Raw genomic sequence first — 18,602 nt, 5'->3', positions numbered from 1 at the left:
TACATTCATAGTCTCATTATCCAGTTTCAAGCCCTTCTCTTAAGCCATATTGGGCTTCAAGCTCATTGTTGTTGTTCTGGTTGCCATTTTTTAATGTAAGATTCGAACTGTTAACGTGGCTCTGATTTGGTTGGCGATTTAGAGGTAGAGTTGGACCGAATCGAATCGTGACCACCCCTAATAGAAGCAAAAGAAGTAGAAGAGAAAGAAAGCGTAGAAACTTTATAAATGAAATTAAATTGCAATCCCATGAATTGAAATCACATTTTTTGTAATAAGATAATTGAAAATACAATATGAACAATTCAACATGTTGGTAAGTGTAATCAAAAGGTGGGCCAGGTTTTTGTTCCTACTCCTAGTCCTGGTTTGAAAACATTTTCTTCTTTTCTTTTCTTTTGATTGTAGGCCAATAATTCAACAATCAACTCTTTATTGACCACGCTAATCACTCATTTGATTTGTTTTCAACTACGTGACTCAATAATGCCCATTTGTCTCAAAGTCGTTAATAAGCACAAAAAAGACTGAGAGCAGGCAGCTCATTTCACCCACCAAGGCAAATCATTTTAGAAGAAAACGACATCGTTTCCTACCTTTGAATACACGCACCACCCCCACATGCCCTTTTCCCTATCTCCAGCCATTCCAGCCATTGTTTTTATCGTAACTTCAAATCCCATCTTTTTCCAAAATTCAGACAAAAGAAACTTCATTTAATATAGTTATTAACAGTAAAATTGATTCAACATTCTTGTTGTTTCTTCAAAATGATATTAATAATAATCTTTTCAGATTAGTTTGTCCATTTTAGACTGGCCCATGACCAAATTCCAACTCTCTCTCACCAAAAAGAAAACAGAAGAAGAACAAAAGTTAAAATAAAATAGCTTTTGGGTCCTAGCTCTGTTTACATAGATTAGCGATCTGTAACCCAAACCAGCAGTGGTACCAAGCCAAGGGGTCATTAAAGAGAGAGAGAAAGAGGACAGGGAGAGTGTGAATGAGAGAGAGATGTGGGGCTATTAGCTCTGAAGGAGAAAGACTTTTTTTTTTGGGTCTCAACCACGAGGTGGTCTTGAATGGGTCCCAATTATAAATGACATCTTTAAGCCTTAACCACAATCCAGATTAATTCCCGCTTACATCGGGTTGGCTGAAGGGGTAAAGTCTTTGCAAAGTGATGACTCCATATTAGAGCAGGGATCGAACCTTTGACATTCTCTTAAAGAATGAGAGTGTCGAACCACTCATACCAAGCACCTTGGTTGAAGGAGAAAGACTTTTATAGAACAGAAATAACACTATTTTGCTATTCTCATCCAATAATATTATGACACGTATAATAATACTTTTACATAACATAACATTATTAGTCGAATAGTATTATTCCGTTGCAACTAAGTTTTTCTCAGAAGGCCATGTGCCCTAAGAAAGGGCAATCTGATAAGGACATGTAGGTTGGTACTTTGGCAGGCCCCACACTGTCGTCCAATACCATTAGTCTTTCCTTTCATATAGTCAGAGATACTTACACCCCACCACACCCCACCCCTTCACTCACTCACTACATTTTAGAATAAAGAAAAAAGGGAAAAAGGTATTTGAGTAGTTCACAGTTCACAGTTCACACACACACACAGACACACACACAAGACACTTATACACTCACACCTTTAATTCAAAAGCTCAAATTTTCAATTCATTTTCCTCCCCAACCCCCCTTCCCTTTCTTTGTCTTTTCCTCCCTCTTTTTTCCCTTTCACCTCCTGCATTTTCCTGTCAAAACCCTAGATTTCAAATCTAGGGTTTTGTTCTCACTACTGTGTTTGAGGCAGTGCTTCAAGAGCTGCCAGGTCGTTCTTCTTGCTTTTCTGTAGCTACCCGAGCTACCCGATTTTTCTACATTTTGTTTTTTCCTAGGTATTCTCTGTTATGGGTTTGTGAGGGTGGTTCTGTTCAAGCTTTGGCATCACGCACTTTCTTGTTTTTCCGGTTGAAGATCAAAACTTTGCTGGGTTTTTAGATTTTTTCTGAAACTCAAAATAAAACCCTTGTAAAATCCTTGTTTTACAAGCTCACTGCGTTCCTGTATTTTGAAGATTTAGGGCTGAAGGGGATTTCTTCCCCTCTTCTTTTGGTTTTGAAAAAAAATGCTATAAAAATTTTCCCATTTGAATAATAACCTCCGTGAAGCCTTTGTTTTGAAATTTCCATTTTCCGTTAAATCTCCCAGTGGTGGGGTGATTTTTTTTTATACAATCCTTAGCATAATTGACCAACGGGTTTCAAGACACAATCTTTAGGTGACAAAAACTTAAGCTTTCTAGTGACAAGTCTCTCAGTAAATGCATGGATGGGAGAGAAGCCATGGGATTGTCTGGTGGGTCAGCTCAATACTACATCCATAGGGGAGGGGTTGGTGGGTCTATGCCTGGATCACAGGCTGGTGGTGGACTGCATACTCCACCTGGGTTCAGGCACATGTCAAACACTGTCCTTCAACCTCAGTCTAATGTGAGGGTCAGCTCTGTAGGATCAACATTCTCAGTAGAGCCTTCAAGACCCAATTTTCCTCATCATGGCATTAGCATGAATGTCACTCCTGGAGTGCCTTCAGGTGAGCCTGTAAAGAAGAAAAGAGGGAGGCCCAGGAAGTATGGTCCTGATGGGCCGGTTTCTCTGGGATTGTCTCCCATGTCTGCAACACCTAATCCTAGACCAGGTTCAACCAGCCCCACTCCAAAACGTAGTAGAGGGCGGCCACCTGGGAGTGGTAGGAAACAACAGTTAGCTACTCTTGGTAAATCTCTGTGCAACTTCTACAACCTTTTTATTTATTTGACTATGTTTCTAATTTTATTACTTTTCTAAATTTAGTTGGCTAGCATATAGTGGCTAATTATTGTTAGCCTTTAGTAGTGTTTCTCTTGATTTCTATAAATGGTGTTCAATTCATGCCAATTCTGCTAATGTTCCTAAGCTTCCTTCCTTTTTTAATTATGAGTAATGTCCTTTAGGTGCCCACTAACTAACTACCACAACTTAACTAGCAAAAGCATCTACAAAATATGCACCGGAGTTGTGAAAATGAGGTGCATGCAGAAGAAAAAGTTATGGCTTCTAGTGTCTGATTTGTTTTATATATTTGACTTATTATTATGATAGTTATTGCTCAGATGTTTGTATTTTTCCAGTTGAGGTTTTCCCATCTGAATCAGCTGAAGTATGTCATCTGTAATTAAGTAATTATCACCATCTGTTTTTGCATGTACTTTGAGATCTATGAATTTTTACTATTTCTTGGAAATGTTGAACTGTTATTATAGGGGACTGGATGAATGCTTCAGCTGGACTGGCTTTTGCACCCCATGTTATCACCATTGGAGCTGGAGAGGTATGCTATATACGTTCAAATGACTGAGATACGTAAAACATGATGCAGAAGAATTTTGTCCTCTGGGATCAGTTGCTCCAATTTATTGGGTTGGCAATGCCTTTTGTTAACACATAGAGATTGTCAGTGTTTATTGTTTGCTTAATTATGGCTTTAAAGCTGCATTAGATTTGCATAAGTACTGAAATTTTCTTTCTCATGCATAAGGAAAGGAAAGCAGATTGATACCAAAATTGGAAAAAAATCATGCTTTACCAGGCCTATTATGCTTGCTTCAGATAACTAACTAGAAGCTTGATCCAAATAATTTTTACATCAATTGTACTGGAGTTTTCTGGATCATGAACACATGGTAATAAGAATGCTGCTATTAAAGTTTTGTATAATGCTTTACCCGTTTCTAAGGTAAAGCTTGATAGATGTCATTTGAGTTTTTCAACATGTTGAGTTTGTAAATATAGGGATTGTTGCAAGCACATATCAATGGACTGACCATATCACTAGGATTCCACAAACTACACATACATACAATTGCAAAGGGGCACACACATATCATCCCACTCTAAAAGCATGATTACACATGTCAGTTGAGTTTGGGTCTAGGTGGAAGCCTTTATTTTGAATGGCTTGAACTTAATTTTCTATGATTAATATACTTTGTTATTTTGCCTTTGTAGGACATTGCAGCAAAATTATTGTTGTTTTCACAACAGAGACCAAGGGCGCTATGCATTTTGTCAGGAAGTGGTACAGCATCTTCAGTAACTCTACGTCAGCCTGCATCTACTGGTGTCAGTGTCACGTTTGAGGTTGAAGCACTCAATTCTGTATTTATTTTTGCTCGTGTTGGTGCATACAAATGACTTCCGTTTTAGATGGCTTTCCTTCTATGTTGGTCTTATTAAAGTTAGTGAGAGTTTCCATTTCAAATTTAAGATACAAAGCTGCAGATTTCCTTCTTTCTGTTTAAAATATTTCTTGCAAATACCATAAGTTGCAACTGTAGTTCAGTTTATGTAATGTTGTAACTTTTATGATTGCAAAGAGCTGTCCAGGGTAGATGTGCAAGTTTGTAGTTGGTTATGGTTACATTTCAAATTTTGTTGTTCTTTAATAACTTGAACACTTTGTTTAGTTTCAAAAATAGCTGATGAGAAACTAGTGCAGTAATTAGCTACTTATGAAAAAATATGGGCCAGAAAAGCAATGGCATACAAAGTGCTAGTAAGGCCTTTGGGATACCAGTAGAATCAGAACTAATCAAAGGAATAGAATGAAAAGGAGACAAATGAAGGGCTAGGATGCAGGAATCTATCTACGTATGGAAGATGGTAGGGAAGAGAAAGAGTTTAAGGTTTGGGTTTTAAAGCTATGGTGTGATATTTATGATTTTGAGGAGATTCTTAGTTTGGATATAAAATTGTATGTCTGCTACTTGAGTCGGGGAATGGGATTTAAATCTGAGTCAGGGAAGGTAATACTTGCATGCTTGGGTTGGATGTTGCTAGGATTGTTAAAAAATGGTCTCGGGAATTGTAGGTGTTTGAGCAGTGTAATATGAGAATACCATTGTAGTGTTGGTTTCTACGAATTAGAACTAGAGCTAAGAGAATATCTTAATCAAGATCTGGGAAAGAGGTTGAGGCAGAACGTATGGATATGTTGTCCAAAGTGTGAAGTTTCAAAATAAGGTGGTGGTGCTGATAATTGTTGAAAGTTGTAAGGTTTGAGCGCAGTTTGGTCTGGCAATAGCTGGATTGCTAATAGTGCAGGGAATATATGGGTGTTTGTCTGCACTGGTATTCAGGTAGTTTAATTTTTGTTTTAAGGAGAACATGGTCAAGTGACTAAAACAAATTATTGGTTGGACAGTTCTTGATTAGCTTAAATCAGTAGAGTTGCCCAAAAATGAAGTGCTACTGTCATAGATTCGATTCGGTTTCTAGTTATGGTGGGGTTTTAGTGCAAAAAATAGAGATACTTGAACGTGGTTGTTTGATGGTTTAATGGGTGATGCTATAGCTGCTGCAAGTCATTGTGAGTTGATCAGATAATTGGAATGTTAGAACATGACATGTTTATGGTGATTGTGAGACTTCATCTACCTTTGGGTTAGGCAGGTCTGTAGTTAAGATCTGTAGCCAATCCTTCTAAGTGACCGAACCTAATATAATAAAAACTGGTGTGACTAATGCCATTAAGATTGCATGAGTAGATTTAAGGTTGGTTTATCTGTCAGAGGAAGGTTGAACAAACTTTGTTTGACAGTAATTAGTTCAGATACTATCCAGGTTTAAATAGCTTCAAATGTCTACTTCAGTCCTTTTCTCCAAGAGCTGCAACATATTTTTATTCTCTTTCTTTTGTCCTTTCTGAAACAGCTCAAAACGTCTATTTTTCTTTTCTAGGAATGCGTTCTACTTTATTAAATGTAGTCTTTATGACAGATTGGCCTAAAGTTGCTATCATAGTAGTCAATACTGATATCATGAATGGCCTTGCTCTAAAAAATGCACTGACTTTTCCTAGTCCAATTTTTGTAGAATTAGCTTCACTCTTTTTGACTCAATTGTTTATATGGCTGTGCAGGGTCGTTTCCAGATATTATGCTTGTCAGGGTCGTACTTGGTTGCTGAGGATGGCGGACCACGCAATCGAACAGGGGGTATAAGTGTTTCCCTTTCTAGTCCCGATGGTCATGTCATTGGTGGTGCTGTGGCAATGCTTATTGCCGCAACGCCAGTGCAGGTAATTTCTTTACTGCTCAGAAACATTCCTGGTGGTGCTAATGCCATATTTCCTGCACATCTTTGCAAGAGTGGTAGTTTGCACGTGTACATAGGTTGTGATATGCAATATCTGTGCATATATGCACTTTGAAGATGGCTATCTTTTGTTGGAAGATTGTGTGATTGAAACACACTTGTCTAGCATGGGATGATCTTACAGGCGTCTTTTTATCAGATTCTGATTATAGTCTAGAAATGTGGATATTGCACTTTGAAGATGGCAGCACAGAGGTCTAATTCATTTTTGTTGCAGGTTGTGCTTTGTAGTTTTGTCTATGGTGGCTCCAAGACCAAGAACAAGCAAGTGGCTGGTCCCAATAGCGACGAGAATTCTGAGCCTCAACATAATGAGAAATTGGCTCTACCATCTAACACCCCGCCTGCTCAAAATTATAATCCTTCCGGAGCAGGCATTTGGCCAGGTTCGCGGCAAGTTGATTTGAGAAATCCGCACACCGGCATCGACTTGACTCGCGGGTGAAGATATGCTGCAACAAACACATGCCAATTTTGTATATATGTGTTGTTGTAAATGAACCGAATCTGTGAGAATTGTAACTTTACTCTTGTTCACCCACTGGTGGGTAAACAAGTTTGTGCTAACATAATCTGTAACAAAGCCGTAATTCTGGGGGTTATTTCGGTAACATAATTGAGGAAGTTTCAAGTAGTGTGGAGGGTTAAGATACTCATCTGTAGCAAGAAATTCTTTTGGCTTTTGGTTGGAACTTTCTATCAAATCAAAGTCCTTTTGTAGTTGTAACCAATTCTGAATCACAATTTGCAGAATTATATGCTGCATATGTATGGAAGAATGAGGTTTATTGAGCAACTGGTCTTTGGCTACGTAGCTATGAACCATATTTGCAAGGCGCTAGTAATGTCGTTGATTTGTGGTTCCAAGCTCTACCATATTCGGAACAATTAGGAGGTTTCCCATTTTGTTACCATCCAAGGGAAGAATTGGCGATCACAGGGGCCTGTGTTGATGTTAAAACGTTTAATGTTCTCTTCGATGATGAAGAAAACCAATTGTAATTACTTGGTGCTATGCAAGCGAGCAAACCAACCCTCTCCAAATGGGTGGAAAAGCTGTCTGCTCGGGGGGATGGTGGCGTGATTAGCTTCCTTCTAAATGTGGCAATAGCTACAGGCCTACCGGTCCAAGGACACACCAACAGTACCAAAAACAAAACATCTGAACTGTCTACGACGGGCAGTTTTACTTGGAAATTTTGGATGTAAAAGCTTTAACCTATACAACTAGAAGAAAAAAGGAAAATCAAAAGCTGAAAGATATATGGTCAAATATGTGACTGAGATAAACATCTTTAACTTCTAATGTTATTATTGGGAACCTGGGACATGAATCTGCAATATATCTTCGCAAATAACCTATTAACAGACTAGGTTTTACCAGATTTGAAACAACTAGATAAACTAGTGAGATTGTATCACAGGTCATTGTCTGTTGAAGCCTTCACATCTCAGCATTCATGAGACTCCGCCAACAGCTTCTTTATGTCATGCTGCAAAGATGGTATAATATCAGAACGCTATTATTACTCGAGAAAACTTACTGATGATCAACTGAAATAAACAACCGAGGCAGCATAACATAATTATCTGTAAGAATCAGACATCTGGGTTTTTACCTCAAGGCTAAAGGGTAAAGTTGTTGGGTAATAACGATTAACAACTTTCCCTTCCTTGTCAACAAGAAATTTGGCAAAGTTCCACTGAATATCATCATCAAAGAATCCCCATTTGCCTAACCTCAAGAACTTGTACAATGGAGCAGCATTATCACCGTTTACTTCAATCTAACCAGAGAACAAAAATGGTGAATTTAGGAACATCTCACCTTATTACAATACCATCCAAGCCCTCCGATTTAGTTCAAATGGCTACAGGGGAGAACACATCTAAAATTTCTAACTTGCAGAAGTTCTATAGGAAGTATAATTTATAACCACTAATTTACTACAACTATTAAAGTAGTTGATTTGACAAGCCTAAACATATCATATTTGAAATTCTTGAAACTAAAACTTGTGAACACAGAGATCCTCAACCAATCTGAATGACTCAACTTAAGTTTGTTGGGATGCAAACTTCAAGCATATAAATATTATTTCATGCATGAAAACGGAAAAATTTATATCTTTTTTCCTTTCGGAAGATTCAGGATAGTTAGCAATGCACTTCTGCATTGTTTTAAACAGACAATATATGAGCATGTAGCTGAAAAATCGGCTGTCTTGCCTAGACGTCATAGGTATGAGCTGTTGGAAGGCAGATACAACATAATATAGTACCTTGTCAAAAATTTGGAATCCTGATTTAAAACGAGTGCAGACAAACTCTTCAATTTGTAGATTACTTCCTGGTTCTTGAGCAGCAAACTGGTTGCACGGAAATGCCAGAATTTCCAAGCCTGTTTATCATACAAAGGGGAAGAATAAAGGAGAAATTAGAACTTCAGCAAACTTTTGAACTATGAAAAAAAGATTTTCGTATGGCAAACAGAGGGAATTCTTATTTTTCCCCAAAAAAAAAAAAAAAATACTGCGGTATATGCAAAACAGTATAAATTTATTAAAAAAAAAAACATTGAAACAAGAAGCAGATAAGCATGTTCCAGACACAGAGGTAGTTAGAAGGGAAGAAAGTGTAATCCACATGTAAGAAAACAAATTACATCGATGTTCAGTCAAGAATAAATTTCCTAGGGACATGGTCACCATGCTACAGTTACATTTCTAATGGTTTTCAAAATGGTAAGCATGAAAGAACAATATTAGCTCAAAATGCAAACCTTGATCTTTATACTGCTGATATAGTTTAGTTAGCTCAGGGTAATTTTCGTCGGTCAATCCACTGCTCGAAATCAGTGAAAAACAACAATGAATAAATAGGTTTTTGTTTCTCTCTTTTTTTTTTTTTTCGAAAGAAGAGAATAATAATAAATGTGAGAAGCAAAAAATATGAGGATACCATTCAGAAGCAACATTGACAATCAGTAGAACTTTTCCTCTGTACACGCTAAGATCGACATCCTTTCCCTTGGCATCCTGCACTAAGAAACGAATTTACAACCATCCGACGAACTACAAAATCCCGATATAAAGAATACTACTAGTCTACTTCTAAACTGAATTTCAAAGTTCAACATAGATTCAACAAAAACAACATCGTTTCATTCTGAACCAAGGAACCAGCCACATATGTTCCCATTATCATCGTCTGAATATTTCCTTCTCCCTTTCTTTCAATTATGCGTTTTTTATTCTCAACCAATCACACTACCGAAAATTCTTAAACATTCCAAAAAGGGAGTAACCAACATTCAAACTTCACTCATGGATTATTGATTCCAGAAATGAAGAACATATTCAACAACATTATCACATATCTTCAACAACTTAGCCACCTACCAATTATATTACATGTTGAATAACATTTACAGTCTTCAGACCCAGCTAGAAAATAGAGCAGAAATGCATAAACTAATTGAATAGAGCCTTACCTTGACAGTAAATTCGTAAATTTTTGTACTTGGGAACTCATCGGCTTGGCTTGGCATCCGATAAACTGGTCCCAAGTCTGAAGTAGAAGAGCTAGCACAAGTGACAAAAGTAGCAAATGGAACAGACAAGACACAACTATGAGGAAAGTGGGTGGCAGAGAGAAGCATTAAGCAACAATGCCTTTTCTTTCACATCCTTATTTTATGTGACTCTAGCATTTGCCACTCAAGAAGGTTACATGTGTTCTTTCTACAATTTCAAAAAATGCTATAGACTTCTTGCTCTAAACTTAATTTCTTGTTCACTCTTGTGCATAACCCTACAGAACTCAGAAAATGCATAACTATCACATTGGGAAAAATGAAAATCCAGGTGCATGATGCAGAAATTTTCTGACCCAAAATAAAAATGTGAAAGAGAATGGCCAGAAGGGCCTACATTGGAAGCAAAATGTAAAACCAGCACTTGGGTTGGTTTTGTACAAAAACAAATCAGGGGAAACAAGAAAAGAAGAAGCGTGATCTTACCTTTGTGCATTTGGCTAAAGCAACCAGAAAACACATTTCCCATAGGAAATATAATTAACCGAAGGGGCTCTTGTTGGAAAGATATCAAACACAAAATGAGCAACAATCGCAAGAACTCGAATTGAGTGATGCTTTCTAGGAAACCAACTCTCTTTAGGGCAATAAATGGAGATGAAATGAGGGTAGGGTAGTTCCCTTTTTTTGACGCTGGAGGTGCAACGACGATGGTTGTTCCGCCATTTTTGTTTTTGGACGGTAGAAGTGGTTCAGTTTTGCATGCAAAAGTTTTTGGCCAGATCAAGTACAATCATGTTTTTTTTTTTTTTTTTTCTCTTTCTTTTGTTATTATTTTGTGTTTTGCAAAAGTTGAGAAAGGGAACTAACACACGCGGGGTTTGAACTCAGGCTAGCATACTAAACTTTTGGGCCAATCCAACGAACATGCCATTTGTTTTTTGTTTTGTTTTTTTTTTTTGAGACTTTTTATCACAAAACATCTCTTACATTCATGAAACTATCAGATTGCATCTTTAAAATTTTTTTGTATCACTTATGGTCCCTAACATTAATATGAGTGCTCTTAAATATTCATTCTGTCAAAAAAACTGTTAAATCTAGGGATATAATCGTCAAATCAATCCAAAATTAAAATATATATATATTTTTTATTTCCTTCCTTTCTCTCTTTCTTTCTTCTTCTTCTTTCTCTCCGCCAAATATCTATTCTTCTTCTTTCTAATTGTGCCCAAATTTCAGTATTGCCCTAATGAAATCCAAATTAACTGCAAATTTGTGTAGGGCAGATGAGAGACATGCCTTCTCTAGGCTCTTTCCATGGGACATATCTTTGATGGTGTCGTAAGTAAATGTAACCTGAAGCAAAGTTTTGGTTTGTTCTGGTTTTGGACATGTTTTCTTAATGACCTGGTGTAGGGCTCCCATCAACCACCTTTATTGTTTATTCTTTGCTTAGTTTCTACAACCATTGAATAACAAGAGGACCAGGCCTAAAGAGAATAATTTAATTTTCCAACAAAACACCATAATATGATACTGGCGGGGAGAGAAAGAAGAAGAAGAAAGAAAGAGAGAAGGGAAGGAAATAAAATATATATTTATATAATTTTGGATTGATTTGATGATTATATTCCTGGATTTAATAGTTTTTTTGATAGATGGACTATTTAAGCGCACCTATATTAACATTAGGGACCATGAGTATAAAAAAAACTTTACTGATCTGATAGTTTAAACGTGAGACGTTTTGTGATAAAAAGCCTTTTTTTGGAATGGGGTGGATGTGGTTCAAAGGTAAAGGAGCTAATTGTAATTTTATTGCTTACTAAGGAAAAAAAAGAGTAGATCTTATGGTGATACAATTTTCAAGGAAAGGATGAAAATCATGTTGCTCAAGTTCAAGTATTTATGTTACAAAGTTTTTTTTTGGGGGGTTCAAATGTGACTGAGATTAACATATCTTAAACTCTGAGAAAATCTATCACACGTAATGATTACGGGAACTTTTTAAGAGAAAATTTCGTAAGTCTTACATCATGTCTCTCCCATAACGTGACTACATTATTCTACCACATAACAATATGCGCTAACAAATGACCAACTAACCAGACCATGTTTTCCGATATTTGAAACAGCTAAGAATCACAGGAGGTCATTGTGGAACAGGCGGGGACTGCAATTGCTTCATGTTTTAGCACCACACATAAATATAAATGTACGTACAACCTTAAAAAGTCTTGAAATCCAGACATTAGTTTAACAAAGGAACACCCTTAACAAGTGTTGAAGCCACACTAATAATATAACAAACGTACAAAAGCAAGCTTGAACTTTTTCTCCCGCCTGATACACAAAAGGCAAGCATATGTTGCAGTCTTCACATCTCATCTCAGCATTCAAGAGACTCCCAACAGCTTCTTTATGTCACGCTGCCAAAATCATATAATGTCAGAAGGTTAGCAAACTTCACAAATCCACCAATGAATCGATGATCAACTACAATAAGCAACAGAGGTAGCATAGCATAATCAAAATTCCAGATTGCAGACATCAGGGTTGTTACCTCAATGCTAAGGGGGGGAGTGGTTGGATAATAGCGGTCGGAAACTTTCCCGTCCTTATCAACTAGAAACTTGGTAAAGTTCCACTGAATATTATCTCCAAAGAATCCCCATTTGCCTGCCTTCAAGAACTTGTACACTGGAGCAGTATTATCACCGTTCACTTCAATCTAACACAAGAACAAAAGAAGGTAAATTTCCAAACATCTCACATTATGCAGTTGACACGGCCATAGGGAAGAACACATGTCAAATTTCTAAATCCATCAAACTCGAAATCCTCGAAACTAAAACTTGTAAACACAGAGATCCTCAATGCTCCACCAGTTTGAGTGACTAAATTAAGTTTGATGGCATGAACATAGATACAACATAATCTACTGTTCCTGAATCGACCTTGTCAAATATGGGAAATTCTGATTTGAAACGAGTGCAGACAAAATCTTCAATCTCTTCATTGCTTCCCGGTTCCTGAGCACCAAACTGGTTGCATGGAAATGCCAGAATCTCCAAGCCTGCATCGACCCCCCCCGGTATATCATACAAAGGGAAAAAAAGGTAAAGGCACAACAGGAAAGTATAATTTCAGTGAACTTTCAAACTGCTTATATGAAATTTATGATGAGGAGAAGATTTCCCTATTACATACAAACTCAGGAATTCTTTTTTGTCACATGAAATTAGCTAGTTTGATATGCGGAAAAAAGAGTGTATACATTAACAAGAAAATGAACTTGAAAGAAGCAGCAGATAAGCTTGTTCCAAAGAGAGAACAATATTAGTTGGAAATGCAAACCTTGATCTTTATACTTTTGATATAGTTCATTCAGCTCTGTGTAGTTTGAATTGGTCAGGCCACTGCCACAAATCAGTGAAAAATAAAATCGAATAAATGGGTTTTGTTTTTCTTGATTGTTTATAAAATAAAATAAAAACCAAAGTACGAGGAATAATACCATTTGGAGGCAACATTGATAACCAGAAGAACTTTTCCCTTGTAGACGCTAAGATCCACATCATTTCCCTTAGCATCCTACACAAATTCAAAACTATAAGACCAACTACAAAACCAAGATACAAAGAACACTTCTCAACTCAATCTCCAACATAGGTTCAACAAAAATCAAAGTCTCTTATTTTCCCAACATGTTCCTTTATCCTTGAAGTTACGTTTTTTTTTCCTTTCTCTTGGCAATCAACCAGAGCCAGCTAGGGAAAATTCTCATAACATGCAGAAAAGTAAATACCCAACATTCAAATTCAATTCCCAGAGAAAGAAGAACAGATTCAAAACAATCAGACGTCTTCAAAATTTACAGAGCCACCTAGAAAACATATAGCAGAAACCTATAAACTAATTGAAGAGAGATTTTCTTACCTTAACAGTGAAGTCATAAAATGTTTTTGGGATCTCAGTTGGCTGGCTTGCCATCCTATAATCACTGGTCTTAAAATCTCAAGTAGAACAAAGCTACCACAACTGATTGAGGAAAAGCAGAAGCAGAGACAAGACTTAAGTATGAATTACGCTTTTGACTTTGGGAGCTTCAATCAGGTTGGTCCGTACACAACCCACAGGTGTAAGTACAGATTATTAACGTTTTTGCCCCTATGTTTCTTCGTATTACGATTTTACCCTGAAGGATGGGCTTGCTTCCTTGGGCTTGATCTACGAACAAACAAACTCTTCATCTCATCCAAGAAAATCTTGGCCCAAACTTCTTAATGGCTAGTTTGTGTGTATCTTTGGACGGACCGAATGAGGTAATTAGGCCTAATGGACCGTGTCCGCTCGAAACCAAACGAGCCGCCCCCTTTAAATTCCATTTATTAAATTATGTTTATTTTAGAGAAATTTTTATACAATATTATTGCATTTATATCTTAAATTCAAGTATATTTATTTTCACTAATAATATATATATATATAAATTTAATGTTTTCTTTATGTAAAAAATAATAATTTTATTTTTGAAGTTTCAATTTTTAAAATCCAAACAATAATCTAGTAATTATTTATTTAAATGTACTTTAAATAAAATTATTGGTCTCTTTTTTCACCAAATAATAAATCTTGTTTGTATATACATAATTATTAAAAATATTTAAATCAAGTTGTAAAATTTTATATTAAAAAATGCAATACATAAGTCAAATTTGGCATGTGCCCATCTCACCTTGTTTAATGGCCCGACACAAGCACAGTCCAAGCTAAAATTAGTGATTTTCATAAATGAACGAGCCTGACATGATCTGTTTATTAAATGACTCGACTCTAGATAGGCTAATCCAGCCCGACACGGCTCGTTTCACACCTTTTAGGTTTATTTTTGAGCTTTTGGCTCACACATAACATATTGTACCAGAAAAATTACGGAAACCATCGTTACTTTCAAAATACATAATGCTAACCAAGGTGGTTGGTGTGAGTGGTTCGGTATTCTCATTCCTTAAGAGATGGTCAGGTTCGATCCTGCTCGTATGGAGTCACCACTTTGACCAAAGACTTTACCTTACGGGCCGACCCGTGTGAGCGAGATTAATCTGAGTTGTGGTTAAGGCTTAAATGTGCCACTGCCACCCATAGCTGGAGCCCATCCAGGACCATCTCGTGGTTCAGCCCAAAAAAAAAACAAAAAAAAAAAAACAAAAAAAAAAACAAAAAAAAAAACAGAAAAAACATAGTGCTACATAGCTCGACTGTTTGTTTCTTTTTCCGTAGGTGGCATTCTCATATGGTGTTCTACAAAATTGTTTTCTTTTTCTTTGAAACAATACTGATGGATGCATACCATTGCCGCCTAGGTTGAAGACAAAAAGAGAGAGAGTAGGGGTTGTGCAAAATCCAATCCAATACAAACATTTTTAATTGGATTTTAGATTCGATTTCACGCTGGTTTCATAAATCCAACTTAATTAGATTAGATGCTGGTTTTAGGCCGTTGAAAACCGATTAAACCAAACCCAAAATAATAAATTTTATTTTTATAGTACATTCAGCTCAAAAATCCATGCCCTTAATTTTGTCTCTTGCATCCTCTACGTCCCTTATGGGGGATGATGGCTCGGATGATGGCTCGCCCATTTCCTTTGTAAATGTCTTTGTTATTTTACTTTTATTTATTTTTATATTACTCCATTTACTTAAGTTTACAATGTAAATAAGGAAGTACCCCATTTGCTAAAAATACTAGAAAATCAAATTCTCACTAAATCAAAATATGAAAAATCTGGTTGATGCGGCTCATTAAGTCAATATATACTTCATACTAAAATCCCATAAAATCAAGCTTATTTGATGTGTAAGGAATAAAAGCTACTTAAGCACCCATTTTTCATACTTAGTCAATATTTTTACATAAAATAACTTTTCATCTATAATATAAATGCATGAAAGAACCTAAGATCAATTTAGGTAAAAAAATCTTAGATGTTCAATCCACTATGGTGTTAAACCTTATTTGGTTTATGTTAAAACTTATTGAAAATTAGTCTATTGAGCTATGAACTAGCTTGGTTTATATGATTTAATGTTTACTTTTATTTCTAGAAAGGCTATAGAAATTGTAAGTACAAAAAAAATAATAACTAAAAAAGCTAATAACTTTAACTAGTGGTTTTGCCTTTGTCTTTGAAGAACGCTGGCTGGTTGATGCGCCATTAGGCTCTACTGCACATAAAAGGTTTAGTGGAATTGGGAGGGTAAGAATTTCGACAACATTCAATTACACAAAACAAGTGGTTTTGTTTCAGTTTGTGCAAATACAATACAATATACACAGATACAGCCTTAGGTCCTTAAATCAGTCTTGAAGCCACAACAACACACAAAAGCAAGGCATTTTTTCCCATCCATCCTGAAACACAAAAGGCAAGCATATGCATACTGCTTACTGCTTACACTATGACCCTCTTGAAGCCTTCACATCTCAGCATTCATGAGACCCCTAACAGCTTCTTTATGTCACGCTGTAAGAAAACAGTATGATCACTTGACAAATCTAGAGATTATCAACCAAAATAAACAGAGGCATCATAACCGAATTAATATTCGAGAATTGGACAACTGGGTATTTACCTCAAGGCTAAGGGGGGAAGTTGTTGGGTAATAGCGATCAGAAACTTTCCCATCCCTGTCAACTAAAAACTTGGTAAAGTTCCATTGAATATCATCTCCAAAGAATCCCCATTTGCCTAACTTCAAGAACTTGTACAATGGAGCAGCATTATCGCCGTTTACTTCAATCTAACACAAGAAAAAAGACAGTGAAATACCATCCAAGCTCTCAGACGGCGTTGAAATGGCCATAGGAACAACACATGTCAAATTTCTAACTTGCAAAAGTTATAAAGGATTTGAAGTAAGTGTTCATTCAGTAAAATTAGTTACTGGCTAGCCTAAATACATCCGCATTTGAAATATTGCAACTAAGACTTGTAAATGTGAAGATCCTCAACCAGTCTGACTGACTAAACTAAGTTTGTTGGCATGCACAAAGATGGAAATGCACTTCTCTGTCATTAGACAAAGCCTATAGATGAGCATGTGGTCAAAAAACCTTTTGTCTGGCCTAAAAGTGTAGTCTGTGTAAGCTGTTGGAAAGCAGATATAACAATCATCTATTGTTCCTAGATCTACCTTGTCAAATATTGGAAATTCTGATTTGAAACGAGTGCAGACAAACTCTTCAATCTCCTCATTACTTCCAGGTTCCTCATCACCGAACTGGTTGCATGGAAATGCTACTACCTCCAAGCCTGCATCAACGCGCAAAGTATATTGTACAAAGGGGAAAAAAGTGATGAAAAAAAGTAGAATTTCAGTGAAGTTTTGAACTAGTTATAGAACATTTATGTTGAAAACAGGATTTTCGAACTAGACATTCAGGGGCTACATGTTGTTCTGATAAAACTAGACTGTAACATATGCAAAACAGTCAATTAAATAAATAAGAAACAAAAATGAAACAAGCATTCTAGCTAGAGAGGAAGTTGGAAAGGAAGAAAGAAGCGGAATCGACATGTAAGAACACAAATTTGTTAGATGTCAGTTCAAGCATGATTTTCCTAAACCTCGTTACCATATTACAATCATTTCTCTAATGATTGTAAAAATGGCAGGCATGAAAGGACAATATTAGTTCAAAATGCAAACCTTGATCTTTATATTGCTGATATAGTTGATTCAGCTCCGTGTAATTTGAGTTGGTCAGTCCACTGCCAAATCAGTGAAAAACATCAATGAATAACTAGTTTTTATTTTTAAAGAAAAAATAAATGTGAGAAACGAAGAATATGAGAAAATACCATTTTGAAGCAACATTGATAATCAGTAGAACCTTTCCCTTGTACACACTAAGATCCACATCATTTCCCTTAGCATCCTGCACTAATATACAAATTTTAAAACTATCACACTAGCAACAAAATCAAGATACAAAGACCATTTACTTATCAACTGAGTTTCCACATATAATCCCATTAACATCACCGGAAATTTCCTTTCTTTTTTTCTTGGCAACCAACCAGACCAAGGAAAATTCTCAAAACATGCCAAGAACGACTACCGAGCATTCATAATTCTTTTATGGGATTAATATTGCTAGAAAAATGAACACTTTCAACACAATCGCATCATTCCAAAACTACCCATCTACTAATAAATTATTTACAGCTCGAAGAACATGTACAGAACCACCTTTAAAAGATGCAGCAAAAAAGCATAAACTAGTTGAAGATGGACAGGCTTACCTTGACAGTGAAGTCATAAATTGTTTTTGGGTTCTCTGTTAGCTGGCTTGTCATCCTATTATAACTGTCTGCTATGAAACTCTCAAGTAGAAGAAGAACTAGCTCAGCAATGGACAAACCCTATATGCCTCTTTGACTTCCTAAGCTCCCAATCAAATTGGCTTTCATGTTCAACTGTGCTCTAATGGCGTTTAGGCCCCCTCGTTTTCACCTCGACCCTTTGTTTGAACTTTGGGCTGCACTCTTCAGCCTTGGGCTTAGACTTATTCAATTGTTGATTAGCAAAATGCCCAATACCACTATGACATGAACAATAGCAATGACGTTTTTTTTTTCTTTTTCTGGTGGATGTTTTCCTTGTGATGAAAAATCTGTCACTCTCTCCCTTTAACATGTTTTTTTATTATATATTTTTTAGGACTTTTTTTATTGAGATGAACACTACCATATTAAACTTACACACACTACACGGATCGATTAATATACATATATATATATATATATATAATTCTGTTGATAGAATATACATT

At 36.3% G+C, this 18,602-nt stretch overlaps 4 protein-coding genes across 5 annotated transcripts; 1 reads left to right on the top strand and 3 right to left on the bottom strand.

Annotated features, from left to right (window-relative positions):
• The first annotated feature begins 1,547 nt into the window (after positions 1-1,547).
• Positions 1,548-7,018, top strand: LOC103337466 (AT hook motif DNA-binding family protein). The gene is made up of 5 exons (XM_008240629.3): positions 1,548-2,803; positions 3,330-3,397; positions 4,075-4,206; positions 5,987-6,145; positions 6,440-7,018. The coding sequence occupies exons 1-5, from the start codon at positions 2,353-2,355 to the stop codon at positions 6,665-6,667; spliced, it is 1,038 nt and encodes a 345-aa protein (XP_008238851.1). The 5' UTR covers positions 1,548-2,352; the 3' UTR covers positions 6,668-7,018.
• A 389-nt stretch (positions 7,019-7,407) lies between these two features.
• On the bottom strand, positions 7,408-10,589 carry LOC103337468 (putative phospholipid hydroperoxide glutathione peroxidase). 2 transcript variants are annotated; one of them, XM_008240664.3, is made up of 7 exons: positions 10,244-10,589; positions 9,716-9,792; positions 9,184-9,260; positions 9,005-9,066; positions 8,505-8,623; positions 7,842-8,009; positions 7,408-7,715 (listed from the first exon to the last, which is right to left on the bottom strand). In XM_008240664.3, the coding sequence occupies exons 1-7, from the start codon at positions 10,284-10,286 to the stop codon at positions 7,674-7,676; spliced, it is 588 nt and encodes a 195-aa protein (XP_008238886.2). In that variant the 5' UTR covers positions 10,287-10,589; the 3' UTR covers positions 7,408-7,673. The 2 variants fall into 2 exon arrangements, with proteins under 2 accessions (XP_008238886.2, XP_088911936.1); XM_089055810.1 differs by having other exon boundaries at positions 9,716-10,589.
• A 1,342-nt stretch (positions 10,590-11,931) lies between these two features.
• Positions 11,932-13,870, bottom strand: LOC148915198 (putative phospholipid hydroperoxide glutathione peroxidase). The gene is made up of 6 exons (XM_008240632.3): positions 13,700-13,870; positions 13,278-13,354; positions 13,118-13,179; positions 12,718-12,836; positions 12,324-12,491; positions 11,932-12,189 (listed from the first exon to the last, which is right to left on the bottom strand). Exons 1-6 carry the CDS (start codon positions 13,751-13,753, stop codon positions 12,157-12,159), a joined length of 513 nt encoding a protein of 170 aa, XP_008238854.1. The 5' UTR covers positions 13,754-13,870; the 3' UTR covers positions 11,932-12,156.
• A 2,160-nt stretch (positions 13,871-16,030) lies between these two features.
• On the bottom strand, positions 16,031-18,247 carry LOC103337467 (putative phospholipid hydroperoxide glutathione peroxidase). The gene is made up of 6 exons (XM_008240630.3): positions 18,073-18,247; positions 17,629-17,705; positions 17,477-17,538; positions 16,961-17,079; positions 16,400-16,567; positions 16,031-16,290 (listed from the first exon to the last, which is right to left on the bottom strand). The coding sequence occupies exons 1-6, from the start codon at positions 18,124-18,126 to the stop codon at positions 16,258-16,260; spliced, it is 513 nt and encodes a 170-aa protein (XP_008238852.2). The 5' UTR covers positions 18,127-18,247; the 3' UTR covers positions 16,031-16,257.
• Positions 18,248-18,602: the final 355 nt, after the last annotated feature.

This window comes from Prunus mume, linkage group LG7 (genome assembly GCF_029339155.1).
Source record: "Prunus mume cultivar Tortuosa linkage group LG7, ASM2933915v1, whole genome shotgun sequence".
NCBI classification, from domain to species: domain Eukaryota; kingdom Viridiplantae; phylum Streptophyta; class Magnoliopsida; order Rosales; family Rosaceae; genus Prunus; species Prunus mume.
The sequence above is the reverse complement of the archived record's forward strand: the minus strand, read 5'-3'. Positions and strand labels throughout refer to the sequence as shown.

What these genes read in the sequence shown, in the direction of transcription:
- LOC103337468 (XM_089055810.1), bottom strand. Translation starts at nt 9,883, where the DNA reads ATGCTTCTCTCTGCCACCCACTTTCCTCATAGTTGTGTCTTGTCTGTT. An exon ending in TTTACGAATTTACTGTCAAG is followed by an intron (nt 9,261 to 9,715) that starts GTAAGGCTCTAT and finishes TTCTTAGTGCAG; the next exon opens with GATGCCAAGGGAAAGGATGT. An exon ending in GATTCCAAATTTTTGACAAG is followed by an intron (nt 8,010 to 8,504) that starts GTACTATATTAT and finishes TTCTCTGGTTAG; the next exon opens with ATTGAAGTAAACGGTGATAA.
- LOC103337466 (XM_008240629.3), top strand. Translation starts at nt 2,353, where the DNA reads ATGGATGGGAGAGAAGCCATGGGATTGTCTGGTGGGTCAGCTCAATAC. An exon ending in TCACCATTGGAGCTGGAGAG is followed by an intron (nt 3,398 to 4,074) that starts GTATGCTATATA and finishes TTGCCTTTGTAG; the next exon opens with GACATTGCAGCAAAATTATT. An exon ending in TTGCCGCAACGCCAGTGCAG is followed by an intron (nt 6,146 to 6,439) that starts GTAATTTCTTTA and finishes TTTTTGTTGCAG; the next exon opens with GTTGTGCTTTGTAGTTTTGT.
- LOC148915198 (XM_008240632.3), bottom strand. Translation starts at nt 13,753, where the DNA reads ATGGCAAGCCAGCCAACTGAGATCCCAAAAACATTTTATGACTTCACT. An exon ending in TTTATGACTTCACTGTTAAG is followed by an intron (nt 13,355 to 13,699) that starts GTAAGAAAATCT and finishes GAATTTGTGTAG; the next exon opens with GATGCTAAGGGAAATGATGT. An exon ending in CTCCCCCCCTTAGCATTGAG is followed by an intron (nt 12,190 to 12,323) that starts GTAACAACCCTG and finishes TGATTTTGGCAG; the next exon opens with CGTGACATAAAGAAGCTGTT.
- LOC103337467 (XM_008240630.3), bottom strand. Translation starts at nt 18,126, where the DNA reads ATGACAAGCCAGCTAACAGAGAACCCAAAAACAATTTATGACTTCACT. An exon ending in TTTATGACTTCACTGTCAAG is followed by an intron (nt 17,706 to 18,072) that starts GTAAGCCTGTCC and finishes ATATTAGTGCAG; the next exon opens with GATGCTAAGGGAAATGATGT. An exon ending in TCAGCAATATAAAGATCAAG is followed by an intron (nt 17,080 to 17,476) that starts GTTTGCATTTTG and finishes GCGTTGATGCAG; the next exon opens with GCTTGGAGGTAGTAGCATTT.